The sequence below is a fragment of the Podarcis filfolensis genome, assembly GCF_964270895.1.
Source record: "Podarcis filfolensis genome assembly, chromosome: 3".
Taxonomy (NCBI): domain Eukaryota; kingdom Metazoa; phylum Chordata; class Lepidosauria; order Squamata; family Lacertidae; genus Podarcis; species Podarcis filfolensis.
This window is the reverse complement of record NC_139606.1, coordinates 84,451,097-84,468,733: the sequence shown is the minus strand read 5'-3', so window position 1 is coordinate 84,468,733 and position 17,637 is coordinate 84,451,097. Positions and strand designations below refer to the sequence as shown.

The 17,637-nt window shown below is 45.4% G+C and overlaps 1 protein-coding gene across 1 annotated transcript; it reads right to left on the bottom strand.

Annotated features, from left to right (window-relative positions):
* Window positions 1-1,113: 1,113 nt before the first annotated feature.
* HSP90AB1 (heat shock protein 90 alpha family class B member 1) lies at window positions 1,114-17,410 on the bottom strand. Its single transcript, XM_083604517.1, has 12 exons — window positions 17,124-17,410; window positions 15,128-15,280; window positions 11,684-11,890; window positions 10,715-10,874; window positions 8,453-8,586; window positions 7,260-7,574; window positions 6,159-6,324; window positions 5,127-5,317; window positions 4,509-4,656; window positions 3,406-3,674; window positions 2,768-3,101; window positions 1,114-1,708 (listed from the first exon to the last, which is right to left on the bottom strand). The coding sequence occupies exons 2-12, from the start codon at window positions 15,278-15,280 to the stop codon at window positions 1,599-1,601; spliced, it is 2,187 nt and encodes a 728-aa protein (XP_083460643.1). The 5' UTR covers window positions 17,124-17,410; the 3' UTR covers window positions 1,114-1,598.
* Window positions 17,411-17,637: the final 227 nt, after the last annotated feature.

Below are 17,637 nucleotides of genomic sequence, written 5' to 3'. Positions count from 1 at the left end.
CATGGCTGCAGGGTGTGCCTTGCCCACAAGCCCAAAGCAGTTGTCAACCCCTGCTGCAGAGCAGACGCCAGTAAAGAGAAGCATGTAAGAAACATGACTACTTAAGAGACAGTTTCTGAACATGCCAAAATAGTCCTACCACCTTCAGGAAGCGAAACTAAGCAGGTGGGGTTTTTTTACAAGAGAATTGACTTGAAAATAAGTCATCTTGTTGCACAATGACAACGGGGAGCAGGGATGGGTAACTTATGGCCAACAGACCAAGTGTGTTTCCAAAAGTGACTGTGATACCATACCATTTTGCTCAACGCACTTCATATGGAGGCACCCAAAGATGCTTCCCCTAACAACCCGCAGTTGGGAGTCCCCAACATGGTCCCATAAAGCACATGCACCCACCAAGGCCAAGAGAGACCTGGAACCCATGAGAACCTGAACCCATTGAAACAGATTGAATTGCTGGAGGTTTGTTCTTGTCCAGAGCCGTTCCTCCACACCCCGTTATCTCCGTATGCCCTCTAACCAGCATGAATATGGCAATGGAAGCAGCAATGTGGGTTCCAGGGTGGGGGCTTTGGGGCACCATGAGGAACATTTTTACTCTGGCACGTATACTCATTGTTTTTGTAAGGTGTGCCCACAAGAAATCCCCTAAAAACAACAGATCACATTTGAGGTCTACAGTTTTGTTCCATGGCATGTTTCTGCCCAGTGTAAAAACCAATGCCATGCGGCTTTAATTCATTTATAATTTGCAGAAGAACCCTTGTAAAAACCCTAAGGATTTGTTTTGAGAATCCAATATTTGTACTGACAATTGCTGGATCTAGGATTTTTAGATGTCAGATCTGTAGTTTGATATTGGCTTAGGGGAATACTCCATGTAAATATCATGCAAATGCAAGAGGAGCCATTTTGAGGCTGGAGTGCCCACAACACTTTCTCAGAATTCCACATGTACACACAAGCTCAAGGAGGTCGGGGTGTTCTGGCACACGACACCTGAACTAGGAACAGTTTCCACTCTTGAATTGGGAGGGGGTATGGCTCTCTGCACCTGTTTGTGACAAGGTCCATGTGCTCCACAAGAAAAGAAATCCATCACAATACCACTTCATTGTAAACCACATTCTTTGTTATTTTAATTCCAGTAAAACAAAACCAAATACAAACAGCCAACAAGAGTACAAGTCCCTGCTCTCTGAGGACAAAGGGCAGCAGTGAGGGAGGGAGGCAAGGAGTCAACTCACTGCTCTATTAGTGGGGAGGACATTCACTGTGTTCACCTCAGCTATGGTAGGATGGATGCTTGGTGGCCCAGCAGAAAAAGGATAAAACCCGCATGGGGGGAGGGAAAACCTAAAACCAGTGGGCCGGTCCCTTTCCCCTAAAGCAGCATTTTTTTCTAAACAAGCAGAAAGACAGATCAGATAGGTGTGAAGACCCCTTGTCACACTGGCTACCAATTATACAGGAAGGTAGTGAGAGACTGCTTACGAAGGCATGCCAGAGCACTGCCGGAGCCAGTCTTCCTGAGCAAGGCGATGGTGCAGGGAATGGATGGGGGCAAGACAGAGGGGGAGGTCAGCGCCCTCTCTTTAATCCACCTCCTCCATGCGTGAGGCATCCTCGTCTCCTTCCAGAGGGGGAATATCTTCAGAGACAGCGGCACTAGGCTCTTCAGCAGCAACCTCATCTTCATCAATCCCTGAAATAGTAAGTGTGCAATAGAAAATCATTTTTAGGCCGTTCAAGGCTAGAAAGGGTCACTTTAAGAGCCAGACTTGCATTCCTTTCTCATTTGCAAGCAAGTATCCTGCCCCCTGTGGCACATTGGTTGTACTCAGTTTGGAGCCCTCCAAAAGCAGGAGGGCCTGAAGTGAGGGGCCTCACTTTAGGCCTTTGTCCTCAAGCGTGTGGAGAGCTCAGAGCCATGACCCTGCAGAGCTTTTCCCTGCAGGTTTGTTTACATACAAGGAGATTCAGTGCCCTAACAGGTCTTTAATAAGGCCACACATGTAGAAGTAACAAAGCAAAGACTTGTCAGCCTTATGCTACAGTACTACAGAATGCCCTTCGTAGAAGCTCCTTAGGTATGTATCTACAATTTTTAGAAAAAGTGGGCAGACTAAAGAACATTTGCCAATATCCATCGCAATCTCAGTAATGTTTACAACAGCCTGGAAAGGTGCGGCAAAGTTATCTCCATGTTGTAGATGCTGGGGGGCAGGTACTGAGAGAACAGACACTTCCATCAGTAACAAAGTCATGGAAAAGGTCCAATCTTCGCTTGGGCTCTCATACCTTCACACCCACCACCCTGTGTTACAGGCTGGAATTCTTTCTTGGTACTCCCAAAATTAATTGACATTTAGGTTCCAAGTCTGCTTTCCACACCAGCTACAGGCAATTTCACATCCTTCTGCTCACCAGGCCTCACTTATAAAAACACTCCCCACTGCTATACCTCTCCTGCCCTTTTCACAACGTCACAATTCTATGTGACTAACCCACATTCATGTTCCCACCACCACTTCCACAACACAGTTTTCCCCAAGGCTAGAGAAGAATGAGTGTGGATTTGTGGATAGAGTAACCAAGTAAACTGGACCTTCCTGAGGCCAAAAAACCCAAGTTGTTTGACAAGCCCTGGATTGAATGCATCAGGGTCACAAAAAGGCTATAAACCTCTCTTAACTGGCCACATTCCATCTCCTCAATGGCAGAAGAAATAGGCTTTGCTGCTCCCCATCTCCCAGCAACTTACCGAGCCCCAGCTTGATCATCCTATAGATACGGTTGGAGTGAGTCTGTGGATCCTCCAAGGAGAAGCCAGAGGAAAGCAGTGCTGTCTCAAAGAGCAGCACCACAAGGTCCTTGACGGCCTTGTCGTTCTTGTCTGCCTCCGCCTTCTGACGCAGTGTCTCTACAATGGGGTGGTCAGGATTGATCTCCAGGTGCTTCTTGGCCATCATGTAGCCCATGGTGGAGTTGTCTCGCAAGGCCTGGGCCTTCATGATACGTTCCATGTTGGCGGTCCAGCCATAGGTGCTGGTGACAATACAGCAGGGCGAGGAGACCAGCCTGTTTGAGACCGTCACCTAGATAAGACACCAGATGCCAAATCATGAGCCTTCATCAAAAAATGTTTATTATTCTTATTATTCTTAACCCATCTGGCTAAGTTTCCCCAGCCACTCTGGGTGGCTTACAGCATATCTAAAAATATAATAAAAACAAGCTTTAAAAACCTCCTGATACAGGGCTGCCTTCAGATGTCTTCTAAAAGTTGTGTAATTCTTTATCTCCTTGACATCTGAAGGGAGGGCACCACTACCAAGAAGGCCCTCTGCCTTCTTGGCACATGTGTGCGGTCAGGCAGATAAAGGGACAAAGCACACTCACCTTTTCAACTTTCTTCTCCAGGATTTCCTTCATGAGTTTGCAAAGGTTCTCAAACTTGGCTTTGCTCTCCTCCATCTTCTTCTTCTCGTCCTCATCCTCTGGCAGCTCCAGCCCTTCTTTGGTGACGGACACCAAGGTCTTGCCATCAAATTCCTTCAGCTGCTGGACGCTATACTCATCGATGGGCTCTGTCATGTACACCACCTCAAAACCACGTTTCCTCACTCGCTCCACAAAGGCAGAGTTAGCCACCTGCTCCTTGCTCTCACCTGCAGCACAAGAGATTAGAGGAGCTAACATCAGGCTGCACATCATGGGCTCCAACAAAGCTCCATTTTTAAAGAGTAATGTTGCTCTAACAAGCATGTTTCAGCTGGTCTTGCACTTTGCTAAGCCTTGTGGATGGGGCCCCCAAACCTGGCAAGACTAGGAAGGTATCAAAGCAGGAGATTTTTGCACCCAACACTCAAAACAGAGGGCACCAAGTTTATCTTCTAATAGAGACCAATATTCTAGTACAGAGCAAATCAAGCTGTATTTTGGGTCTACATTTGCTGATTCTAAACTTCAGTTCCTATTATAAATGTGCCTCCCTTTTGCGCAATTTAATCAGCACACATTATGTGGATTGTGCAATTTAGGACCTTGCAAGGTGTGTTTTCCCATTTTTTATCATGCACTGAGAAATTAGACTGGAACTCTAAAATTTTGAAATGGGGGGCAAAGATGTGTAAAAGAATTGACAGATATTTGGAAGTCCTTCTGAATTAACTCTTACTGGTTTCACAACGTTTAATTAAAACTTGGAGGTTTTTAGCTCATGTCTCTGGAATCATGAAGATTAGAGTTGGGTTTTCAATCTCTCTTCAATTAAAGAAAAGAGCCACCACCCCCAGAAGATCCAAGGAAGGTAATCTATTAAGGAGAATTGACCAAAGGCACAAATAACTCAGAAATTGATGCCAGAGCAGCCAAGGCGAGTTCAGTGGAAATAAAATTCCCAGGTTCCACTATAACCAAAGATTCCTGCTCAAAGGAATCATCATTCCACTGTGAGGAGACAAGGTTTGATCAGCTTTGTCCTGACAGCAGGTATTATTTACCTGTGATGTAATAGATGCTTTTCTGGTTTTCCTTCATACGGGACACATATTCAGAGAGGGAATTCATCTCGTCGCCGGAGTGGGAAGTGTGGTACCGCAACAGTTCTGACAGGCGTTTCCTGTTGGTAGAGTCCTCATGGATCCCCAGCTATGGGCAAAAGATGTTTTAGATGCATTTATTTGGATTTACAGATTCCAAATAGTGTAGGCAAAAAAATGTCACTATTGACAGATGGGCAGCCGAACCCAGGGTGGTTGGGGAGAGAAGAATTGGGCTCTAAATAAATAGGTACCCAACTGGCCAGGCTAATAAATGGACATGCAGGGCAACAGGTGTTCAGGCTAGAGTTAAGCTTTCTGGTAATTAAAATTACTGCTTAGCTTCACTCTCCACTTTTCTGAGCAGATGCTTATGGCCTGAAGATTTCCCGGCCTTTTCACAATTATGAGGACTAGAACTGGTTTTTTTAAAGAACACTTCCCATAATTAAAAACAAAACAAAACAAAACACAGGGTAGTAGAAGTCAGGAGCAAAAAATTCTACTGCAACAGATTGTTTTGCTGCCCAAGTTACTGTGCTCAATCCAGTCTGAGGCAGTGGGCTGGTCAGCTCTCACCTTGAGATTTTTGGAGAAGGCCTCGTAGAACTTCTTGTAGTTTTCTTTGTCCTCTGCCAGCTCTGCAAAAAGCTCCAGGCATTTCTTGACGATGTTCTTGCGAATCACTTTGAGAATCTTGCTTTGTTGCAACATCTCACGGGAGATGTTCAGGGGCAGATCCTCGGAATCTACTACACCCCGGATGAAGTCTGATTTAACAAAAGAAAGGAAGAAATAAAATCAGAGACTAAACGAGCCATGACAACTGATAGGTAATCTGAGTAAGGGAGTACCATTTCTTTGTTCTACATAAGTGATCCAGGGAGAAGGGACAAGAAAGTGTGTACATACATGGCAATTCAGCCTTCCCCAAAAGTGCCCTTTGCAGAACTCAGCAGAAGGGCTTTGCTCATTTTCAGAGTCTCCACCCTGCAGATTTTCATATGGTTTGGTTTTCCATAGAATTGCTGTATGGTTTGATTCTCTTCCTTGGACCAATATTGTGCAGTATTATTATTATTTTTTAAGGAGAGGATGAATGGGTGGGTGGCAGGTTAGGCCAGGTGGTACTTCATCCCAGCCTACGAAAGCATTTTATAAGCAAAACAGTGCCCAATTGGAAATGCAAGCCTCAGGTGTTTGGGAGGAACAGCGCAAAGAGAACTTGCACAGAGGGAGCTAACCTATGTCATGACCCCCTTGCACTAATTCCCCCCTGCCCCGCCACAGTTCTACAAATAGCAGAGGAAGATAATGAGTACACTAAGCCAGGCTAGCTGGGGTGGGAGATACAGCTTTGCTAGAGATCAGCGATGGGGAACATGCGTCACTCCAATTCCCATCAGCTCCACCTAGCATGACCAATGGTTAAGGATGATGGGACTTGTAGTCCATAAGCATCTAGCGATGCCACCTTGTTTTGGGAGTTTGAAAAACCAGAATAAAATGATAGTTCAATACTGGCATTGCAGAGATGGGTCAAACAAGGGCGATAAAAAACAGCCCAATATTCTAAGTGAGGTAAAGCAGGAACAGAAAGAGGGAGCTTACTCAGGTACTCTGGGATGAGTTCATCACAGCTGTCCATAATGAAGACGCGCCTCACATAGAGCTTGATGTTGTTCTTTTTCTTCTTGTTCTCAAAGAGGTCAAACGGGGCCCGGCGTGGGATGAAGAGAAGCGCCCGGAATTCCAACTGCCCCTCCACAGAGAAGTGCTGTGAAGTTTGGGAACATCAGATGAGCTAGTGAGCAGCCCTTTGGGGAAAACACACACTGGCAGCAAAAATACCATAGAAAGACTTCTGTGTGGACTGGACTTGTTAGATATCCTGGCAAAACTTGCTAGGCAAGAGGAAACTTCAGAGACTCCACTGTGCTAGAATTTCTTGCACCCCAGTAGAGTTCAACAGGTGCCACTTATTCCATTAGTGCTATACGGACAAGAGAAGTTGCACCTGTTCATTTGCAACCCAGAACACAGCTGGAAATGGACAAAAACTTGCCCCAGCATGGAATCTGGCAGCCATACACCTAGTTCCAATTATTTCACTCAAGAGACCCTTCTCTCCTCTAGCCTGAGGGGGTGTGTTTGTTTGTTTTTTAAACTTTTCAATGATACCTCAGTTAATACTTTAAAACATAGCTATACTTTTACCCACTGGGCAACTATGAATGGGTGCAGACAACTCTAATGAAACCTAGCGACACTTAGAAAATATATCGCAGTGAAGAACTGCAAGCTTCTTCCTCCATGAAGCTGTCTCTTCTATCCCCTTCACATAATAATGCATACACTCTTCAGTTAGGGTTGCCATATTTCAAAAATCTGGACATAAAAGGTTGCTTGGCAGTGGCAAAGTTGTTGAGCTTTTTTTAAATGGAAAAACCACACTGCCAGCATGGGCTGCCATACATCTGAATTTTTTCAGACATTTTGCCAATTGCTGCCTGGGCACTGCTGCCAACCACAGTATTCTGGGTATGTCCAGGAAATTCCAGATGTATGGCAACCCTATTTAAGTACTCAGCTTCTTAGTTAGCAGACGCTGCTGCCCTGTATTGCCATCTTGTCTGCTACTTTCTCTGGGCCTTTGCTCGATACAGAGAACCAAGTACAGTAGATATCAGCAGAGATATCTACCACTCTCACCTTAACAGCCAGATGGTCTTCCCAATCATTAGTCAAGCTCTTGTAGAACTCGCCATACTCCTCCTGAGTGATGTCATCAGGGTTTCGGGTCCAGATGGGCTTGGTCTTGTTCAGTTCCTCCTGGTCGATGTACTTTTCCTTGATCTTCTTGGTCTTCTTCTTGCTCTTGCCACCTTCCTCCTCTTCATCTGAGCCCACATCTTCAATCTTGGGCTTCTCCTCTTCATCTTTGGGGGCTGCCTCTTCATCCTCCTTCTCCACTTTTTCCTCCTCCGCCTCATCGTCGCTGATTTCCTTCTCACGCTCCTTCTCCAGCTGCAAGAAGAGAACCTTGTTACTGTACTGCAGGTTTATCAAGAAGGTTAAAGTTAAAAGGGTCAAACCTGGGCGTGAGCCATATTCAGAGAATGGGGGATTATTGTACCATGTATGAAGCATGCACACACAGATAGGCACCCTTTCTCTTGCCAACTTCACACCTATACTTCCACCAGGAAGAGTATAGCCGGTCTGCTTCTCACGCTAGTCAAGGGAGCAGAGTTTCAAAACACCGCTACCATCCAGTGTGCCCACTGCTTTCTCAGGTCTGTGACCAGGCCACAACCCAAGATGTGGCAGAACTTTTTAAAAAGCCCACCACGGGATGGAGCTGCTCTCCACTGCAACAGATGAGAATGCTTCCCAAGTGAAGCCACACTTGAAATTGCAAGAGCCACTTCACTTTAGCACCCTAAACACTTTAAAGCATGCAAGACTTCACCCATCAACTGGTGTGTCGGGACCCAATATTGGGTCATGGTCTGATTTAAGGTGGCTCATTAACAGCAGCACTACCGCAATAGATACATATAACAACAATTAAGAAACGGATTCCCAAATTCATTTTTGTGTTGAAGATGGGTCTGAAATGAAATTCAATAAATAAAATCAATAGCAGTCTAAGCCACAGGCAAGTACAATGCTCCTATAAAATCCATTTCAAAAGCTGCAGGACTGCTCTACAAGTATAGGCGGTATATGAATAGTCCAGCTCTCCCTCCTGCACATACCATGCCTGGGCTCTCCTTCATGGAGAGACTTTAGCACTCCAACAGCAGCACAATGTGGAACAGTTTCCACCATACACCTAAAAGTGGCTGTGGAAATGAAACTCATTTGACCCCCCCCTGGAGCAGCTCCTCTCGTATACCTACATAGAGAGTGATAGGGTAGCCGATGAACTGAGAGTGCTTCTTCACCACTTCCTTGATGCGACGTTCCTCCAGGTATTCAGTCTGATCTTCCTTCAGGTGCAAGATCACTTTGGTACCACGGCCAATGGGTTCGCCTAAAACAAACAACAAGAGGAACTAAGCCTGGGTTGTGGAGCTGCAGTCCAAAACATCTGGGGAGCACTAGGTTGGTGAAGGCTGGTGGGAGACTCCAGAAGGCCATGTCAGGTCTGCGGTTCCTTAGAAAGTGTTCCTGGTCAGAGCCAACATCTCCAGCAGGTAGAAGACTGGCCATTATTGGGGGAGGTAGTCCTTGTTTTGGAGAGGCTGATATAAAAAACTTAGTTTTTGTCTTCTAAGAGCAAGTTGTAGGTCTTATAATTGGTAAGAACTCTTTCTTAAGTGTACATATGCAGCCTAAGATTGTTCAGAGGAAACCTATGAGGCTACTAAAGGTAAAGGTAAAGGGACCCCTGACCACTGGGTCCAGTCGCGGACGACTCTGGGGTTGTGGCGCTCATCTCGCTTTATTGGCCGAGGGAGCCGGTGTACAGCTTCTGGGTCATGTGGCCAGTATGACTAAGCCGCTTCTGGCGAACCAGAGCAGCACACGGAAACGCCGTTTACCTTCTGGCCGGAGCGGTACCTATTTATCTACTTGCATTTTGACGTGCCTTCCAACTGCTAGGTTGGCAGGAGCAGGGACCAAGCAACGGGAGCTCACTACGTCACGAGGATTCAAACTGCTAACCTTCTGATTGGCAAGCCCTAGGCCCTGTGGTTTAACCCACAGCGCCACCCACGTCCCTTTTATGAGGCTACTAGAAAGAAGGTAAGAGCCTGCTGGATCAGGCAAATGATTTATCTAGTCCAGCATCCTGTTCATAGAGTGGCTAACTGGATTCCTGTGTCAAATTCACAAACAGGAGTGCTCTCCCTAAGCCATTGAGAGCCTTATCCTCCACAAACTTCTCTAATCTTCTTTTAAAGCCATCCAAGTTGGTGGCTATCACTGCTTTGGTGGGAGCAAATTCCAAAGTTTATCTTTGTGCTATGTGAATGAATGCCTTTCTTCCTGTCCCAAAACCTCCATCATTCAGTTTCATTAGATGCCCAGGAGTTCTAGTGTTATGAGGGAGAAAAACATTTCTCTATCCACTTTCTCCATGCCATGCTTAATTTTTCAAACTTCTATCATGTCACCTCTTACTTGCCTTTTCTCTAAATTAAAAAGTCCTAAATGCCGCAATTTTCCCTCCGTGTTTCAGATGCAGTCCAGATTTTTATAATGACACTTGTGATATTGGCAGTTTTATTTTCAATTCATTTCCTAATGATCCTAGTATGGAATTTGTCTTTTTTACAGCTGTCACACACTGGGTCGACATCTTGATTGACAACTAGTGTTGCCATTTCCTCCCCTGCAAACTCAAGCTATGCACCTAATGACAATATGCAAGGACACCTATTTATAGCTGCCTCAGAAATATGAAAAGCATGAGGTGACGCAGATAATACATTTATTTTGTATCTCTTGCATCAACAGATAATTATGGTTTCTTTTTTATTTCCTTATGGAATGCTTTTGAGAATTCTGTGGTGGAGAAGAGATTTTATTTATACATCCTGCTTAATAAAATATTATTTAAAAGTGAAAAATGTCACTTCATGCTCAATCTGCCTCACGAAACCAGAAAAACAGAGATCCCAAATGCACTGTAAATGATGTGGGAAGTCCCAGCAACATATCAGAGGGATTCTGGGACCAGCACACAATGTGCTGATGCACCATGAATGACCTCCATGCTCTTTTGGAAATGACTGAAAGGTCTCCTGGGTAACAAGTCTTTTTTGCTGGTTACTGCTCAACCTCACCAGCAGAGGGCAGAAAAGAAGAGAAGAGGAAGGATTACAGTGGTACCTCTGGTTACGTACTTAATTTGTTCCTGAGGTCTGTTCTTAACCTGAGGTACCACTTTAGCTAATGGGGCCTCCCCCCGCCGCGATTTCTGTTCTCATCCTGAGGTAAAGTTCTTAACCTGAGGTACTACTTCTGGGTTAGCTGAGTCTGTAACCCCAAGTGTTTGTAACCTGAGGTGTTTGTAACCAGAGGTACCATTGTACTATTGTTCCTACTTCTGGGTCATGTATGAGACTGCCATAGTCCCCCTTCTACTTCTAATTCAAGACAGCATTTGAGAACCCCTTGATCACTTGCTATTGGGGGCATCCGCCATCACATACCATGGTCAGTTTTGACAGTGAAGGAGCCGCCTGCAGATGACTCCCAGGCATACTGTTCATCATCGTTGTGCTTGGTGATAACCACAACCTTCTCAGCCACAAGGTAAGCAGAGTAAAAGCCCACACCGAACTGTCCAATCATGGAGATGTCTGCACCAGCCTGTAGATGGAAGAAGAGAGACTAGATGCCTGGAAAGGAAACCTAACATACATATGCATACACACAGTTTCTAAATAACCAGAAAGCTATGTTCTAGACATGAAGAGCTGGCAGGAAATAAGGCAACACCCAGGTTAGATGCACCTTTATAATGAATTTAGATTTTTTTTTGTTTATTTTAAAAATAGGAATGGTGCAAAACAGTGAAGCAGCTTATGAGCGAGGTGCTGTATTTTGTGAAAAAAATGAAAATTCATAGGCAAAGGATTCAACATCCTGAAAGCCTCAATTTTGATTATATTAAAAGCAGCCTTCTTCCTCTTAAAATCAGGGAGAGGGACCTGTGGCCCTAATTTACTGGAAACCAACTCTCCTCAGCCCCAGAGAACATGGCCAATGGCCAGGGATGGTAGGAATTTAAATCAGGTGGCATCAGGAGGAGCACAGGTTCCCTACCATAAGATTATATATAAAGTGCATGGATAGTGGCTGATGAAATTCTCAGAAGAGCGCATGAGACATAATTTCCACATATCAAGGGGATTAGATACCTGTACAGTTCTGTTCCTCTCCAGTAGAATGTTGTTAAATAAGCACCAATTTGCCTACTTTGCATGTAATTATTTTAATTTCTAATATAGATGTTAAGTAAGAGATTCAGGTTTCCTGCTAAAGAATCCGTTTCTTTGAATGTGAAATTCAAGCATTCCTCTATATGCCAGATCCCTTGTCTCTCTGCTTATTTAAGTCAACAAACTAAAGTTGTTGCTCTCCATCCTTTCCAAAAATCTCATCCACCAGCCACCCACCTGCAAGGCTTCCATGAAGGCTTTGGTGCCAGACTTCGCAATGGTGCCCAGATTGTTGATAAGGTCTGCCTTTGTCATGCCAATACCGGTGTCCACCAAGGTGAGGGTGCGATCATGGGGATTGGGAATGATATCTATCTTCAGCTCTTTGCCACTTTCCAGCTTTGAGGGATCTGTCAGACTCTCATAGCGGATCTTGTCCAGTGCCTATGAGACAAGAAAAAATAGGTAAGGATGGGACGATCGAACAATCTCAATTTCAGAATCTGTACCACTTCCACAGAACTGCATGTAAGCAAACAAAATGTTTCATGATGCTATCAGTTTTCAGATTTACAAACCGTTGTCAAAGTTAACGGCATTGTTGTGACGCTAAGTAGCCGTTTGAAATTTGCTATATAAAAATACAAATCTCAGTCACTTTATATTCCACATATCCAATGATGACAGCAAACAGTTGTCCTGTGATGTTTAAGCCCCACCGCCCAACTTTCACTTTGTTTGCTGTTAAATTACATGGAATTTACAAAGCTTGGGGATCCAATTTGTTGTTACTGAAATGAATGAGGAAGAGAAATTTCTGAACACCAAAGCTAACATAAATCCATTTAATTCTTGACAACTTCTCAAAATAGGGCAGAGAAAATGTTAGCATTTTACTTGTATCACCAATTCCATTTTAATGTTGTTATACGACTTTTAAAAACAATGGAGTATTTTTTTGTTTCCTTGTTGTTTTTTAAAAAACCATTACCTAGGACTACAGGGTAACCACTGGACCTCAGGAATAACACTTATCCTAAGAAGTTCATTCTGCTCAAATATGACTTTATCATGACACATAAGTTAACACTCTCATAAAGCAAACTTGCAACAGTGATTTCTTATTTCTACTTTTTAAAACCTATTAGGCTACTGGAACAAATTGGACCCCCCTTTTTTTACTATGAGTATTTCACAGGCATTTTTTTGTTTGTTTTGGATTCTCATCTGTTTATTAGACTATTTTGAAATATGATGCCAACACTTGCCCACACCCTAGAACTGGAGCCATGCTGAAATCCATTCCAATCATTGTTTCCAGGTAGGACTTTAAAGGGGCCCACTAGAGCCAGCTATACCGTCAAAACAAAACTCTGCCGGAGGCTTAAGAAGGAACAAAGCCCGTTCAGAAAGGGATGAGTAAAATCTCAGAGCAGTATGAAGGAGAGGTGAACCAGTTCCCCCAGCACTTGTTAGCACATGCCTACTGCAAAGCTGCTTCTGAGGGTGAGAGGAAGAAATTGAGCCAATGTGATCAATCCATGTCAGAACACTGCTTCTGCATGAGAAGGTTCTGCTTAAACGAAGTCCCAGAAGCAAACCTGACACAGGGTTGTTGCTCTCCTGGAAGGAAGAGCATGAAGACCTCCCTCTCTCTCTTATTCATAAACTAAGGAAGGTAGGAGCGGCTCAACTGGTGAGGCACACCAACAGCAAGAGCCCCCCAGTGGTTGCCGTTGATGGGAAAGGAGAGGCGCTAGGCAGTGAGGAGGTTGGGGCTACACAGCAGAACCAATCCAGCACTCCTACCACTGCACCCAGCCTTGTCCTTCCCAGGAAGTGGCAACCAACATTGCTGCTGGCCAAGCTACTCCTGAAGGGAGAATAGGAGGGAGATTTATAAAATTATTCATGATGCTAAAAAATAGATAACAGGAAATTGTGTGTGAGCTCTCTCTCTCATATATATAATATTAGACCCAACAAAATTTGGGTAGCAGATTTAGGACCAAGTAAGTATTTCAGCACACAATGCAGAATTATAGAATTTGTCGTCATAAGGTGTGGCAATTGCCACTGGCTTAGAGGATTTAAAAGGAGAATATAATCAGCCATTATAACCACAAACAGCTGCTCTGTAGCAACCGGCAAACAATGGCGACATGTCTTCATGCCCTTCTTTTGGGCATCTTGAGAGCCTCTAGCTATCCATTGACAAAAACAATATGCCAGACTAAATGCATCTTTGGTTTGTTCCAGAAGGCTTTTTAAATGTAGGAACCTGTCCACACTGTCCACCTCCCTAACACACTAAACAGATTGCATGCTATAATGCAGGCTTCCCCAACCTGTGGTCCTCCAATGTTATTAGACCACAGCTCCCATCATCTCTGACCACTAGCCACACTGGCTGGGGCTGATGGGCGCTGGAGTCCAACAACATCTAAAGGGCAACAGGTTGGGAAGGTTGTCCCTGTCTGAACTTCTAAGGTAACCAGTCCATGCTTTACCTAGTAAAAGATGGAAAGTGAGTGCTCACTTCTAGTTAATACCAGCAGTTGGCTTGATCAAATAAATCTGTTTGTACCTACTGCTAAGCCTTTTTTTTCAGTATTGCCAAGATGAGGGGAAATCATTTAATCTGATTTGAAGAAGAAAAAATCCCAAGTTTACCTTTCTAAAAAGATAGGACAATTAAATCTGAATAAAATTATGTGAAAACTCAAATACACTGAGGGAAAGGCTGCATTTCTTCAAAAATAAAGAACCACTGTAAAAATACATTTTTCAAGATCAATCATTACCAAATGGCACAAAGGTTATGTACTATGTTGTTACTAACGGTTTGGGACTGTGCAATAGATACCATATTATACTGTTGTTATGGGATTGATACTGGGGGCTAGACTCTAGCAAGTGATGAAATGCGCCAGGATCTAGAGTCTGGGTCCAGGAAATGCCATTCTGTGGATCACTGGGAGACCTATACCATTGTGCCCAGGGCTTGCCTTTGAGGCAAAGTTTTAAAGACACCCATGGCAAGCCCCCCTTGCAGAGAAATAACCAGGAAAACATTTATTCATTATTGCTCTGTGGCTTTCTAGGCCCCACACCTTATGCCATGTTATGGCAGGTGGGCCTTGCAAGGCAAAGTAGGACCCCGGCAGGCTTCATTTTGTCCACAGATCAGTACTTTTGAAGCCTGCCATATTCTTTAACTTCTTGAACTCTGCAACCTACTCCATAACTGACATTATGAATATGAAGAAAGAAAGAAAGTAAATGTCCTAACAGCTTGCTCTGCCCAAGCCTTGCTTCTAGAAAGCTCTGGGCACTTAATCTCTAAATAAACAAAAAATGTGCTGCAATGGAGGCATGCTGCAATGGAGTTTTTGGATTGTCTTTTACTTTTTGTTTTTGGGATCAGGACAGAACAGGTGTGTTCTGCAACTAGAAGAAATGGCTGGCAAGTAGTGTAGCCTCCTAGACAGTATAAATGCTCTATTTAATTAAATGTTTATGGATAGCTCAACTAATGAGCGTGCACCACTGTTTGGGAAATATATGAAGTTCCAATGGGAAACTCAATTTAAATAAATTATTTAAATTCTAGATTTAAGTATTATTCCTTCTTCCGGACAGCTCTTCTCCTTCCTCCCAACTCTAGGTCAACATACTCACATCAGAGGCGTTGGAAATGATCTCCCGCATAAAGATTTCCTTGTTGGAGTAAAAGGTGTTGATTATCAGGGACATAAGCTGGGCAATCTCTGCCTGGAAGGCAAAGGTTTCCACCTCCTCTTCGCCATGCTGGGTTTGGATTTCTTCAGGCATCTGGAATACAAACCAAGAAGTCAATATCTTTGTCATACAGGGTTCATACAGAGATACAGTACTAACATTTACCACAACTTCATCAGTTGCTAATTTGTTTCCAGGTTTAATTTATGGAGCTCACACTGCTGTTAAAAGCCCCAAACTAGGCCCCAACTACCTGAAAGACCACCTCCTTGCTCTACAGATCCTCTTAGGTGCTCAGATAAGCAGAGGGGGTCTTCTTGGTAGCTGTGGCACCCTCAGAAGTTCAAGTGTGGTGGGCCTTAAATTGTGGCGTTCCCTTTCTAGTGGTGCATCTGACACCATCCTGCTTTTGTCTTATGCTGAAGACACATCTCTTTATCCTAACTGTTGACACTTAAATATATTCTAGGACCCACTCTAGTTGTGATTGTAATTTGTTTTTTAAACTGTTTTTAGTGTTGTATTTTACATTGATGTGATCCACCCTGGAACCTTTGTGTTCAGTGCGGTTAGTATAAATTAACTCAGTAATCCTTACGACCACCTTGAAAGGCATATCCTCACATTGTTGTCCTCCTACAAACACTGGGCAGCAATAGTGACCTCCTGAAAGCTAGCTAGTCCAGTTTGCAAGAGGAAAGATGTGAAGCAGAGACACTGTGTGTAGCTCAGCTACACATGCTATGTCTACACAGCAAGAACGAGAAGCTATGGTCCTCCAGTTTCTGTTGGACTGCAACTTCCATCATCCTTGACCAGTGGTCATGTTGGCAGGAGCAGGAGCCTTACAGCACCAGGAGGCTGATAGGTTCCCCATCCCTGTTAGTCTGACACTGCATGATGGAGTCCTGAACTTCAGCTCGCTAGAGTGAAAGAAAGATTCACTGAACGTTTCCTGGGACACCACTATCTTTCTTCCTCGGCTCCTGCGAACGAAAAGGACTTATCTCCTGCTAGGATTAGTGCAAGGCTGAACTAGATCAAGGCCACCGGCAGGCATCTTCTTGCATCACATGTTTTGCAGTAGAGCAGGGGGCCAGCAGGCTTAACTTCCCCTACGTTTTCATTCACTGGCCCGCCATTTGTAAAAACCCAATTAGCAAGATTTAAACCTAAGTTGAAACAATGGGAATTCCTAGATCTAAGCCCCCTCCCGTCCAAGTTCTCCTGTTTTCTTAGCTGCATCTGGGATAAAAGCCGGCTGCCTGGGGATGCCGAGGCTAAACCGATTCCCTTTCGGCACAAGGCGATACCCGAGACCAGGCGAGCCATTGTTGAACCGGCCACTTAAGCCGTTAGAAGATGAGCGCCATTAGGGCGGCGGCGGCAGCAGCAGCAGCAACCGCCACCATCCACCATGATCGGTGAGCGGGTGGTTTTGCTTTTCTTTCACACCTTCTCCCCCGCGATGAACTGCGCTCAGCCAAGGCCGGTTAAGAAGAGAAGCCGAGCGCGGGGAAGAGAAACCGCAAGGCCTCGAGGGAGGGAGAGGGAGGCAGGGGCTGCGGTAGGCGCCAGGGCTCCGGGCCCTGAGAATGACGCGCTCGGGCACCGGGCCTGGCTAGGCCCACGAGTGCGCGCGCCCGCCTCTCCTCGGCCGGGTGGCGCTGGGCCCCCTCCCCCACCCACCCGCGCGCGTGTCTGCGCGGCGGATCCTGTCAGCGGCGCCTCTGAGGAAACCCTTCGCGGGGTCTGGGGCCCGACCTAGCCGAGGAAGAGGCGGCGGCGGGCACATGGCTCCCCGGAGGAAGCAGGTGCGGCGCCGCTCCTCTGCCCTTCTACCCGCAGCATCCCTCGGGACACCGTCGTCGCCTCACGCGGCGCCCCTCTTTTGGGAATGGGGTGGGTGGGGGGAATCAGAGCCCCCCCCGCTTACTTTGATCGACGGCGGGAGATAAGCCTGGAGCACGGCCTGGTCTTGACGACAGAGATCGCGGCACAGCCAGGAGAGGAGCGCGGACCGCCTCTTGCAGACCTATATAGCGGCTGAGTCCGGAGCCTCGCGTCCCTTTGCTCCCTCCGCCTTAAAAGGGCCTGGTGCTCGGCTCGGCTCCGACAGCCTCCTCCCTCCCCTTCGCACTTCGACGGCTCTTCTTCTCGCTTGGTTCTGAAGCTCAGGGACTCCCGGGTCCTGCTTCTTCTCCCTGTGCCGTTTCGAAAGGAATGGCTAGGAATAACGAACGACGTGCAGATTATAAATGTGGTCTGTTAAAGACGTCGATTAGCTGTGCGAACGCTCGCCGGTTAACCCATCAATTGTGCATTAATTTGTATGGGAAGTGTAGAGTTCAGAATCAAGTACTGTAAACAGATATTTCGTTTTGTGACGAGGGATGCGTGTACCCTCAGTCAACATTTTCAGAAGAGGAATTCCTTATGTGAGGAAGAAC

Excerpts from the sequence above, each read along its gene's own strand:
- HSP90AB1 (XM_083604517.1), bottom strand. The coding sequence starts at position 15,280 with ATGCCTGAAGAAATCCAAACCCAGCATGGCGAAGAGGAGGTGGAAACC. Across the intron at positions 10,875-11,683 it reads CCTTCATGGAAGCCTTGCAG|GCTGGTGCAGACATCTCCAT; the intron begins GTGGGTGGCTGG and ends TTCCATCTACAG. Across the intron at positions 5,318-6,158 it reads ACTCATCCCAGAGTACCTGA|ACTTCATCCGGGGTGTAGTA; the intron begins GTAAGCTCCCTC and ends TTGTTAAATCAG.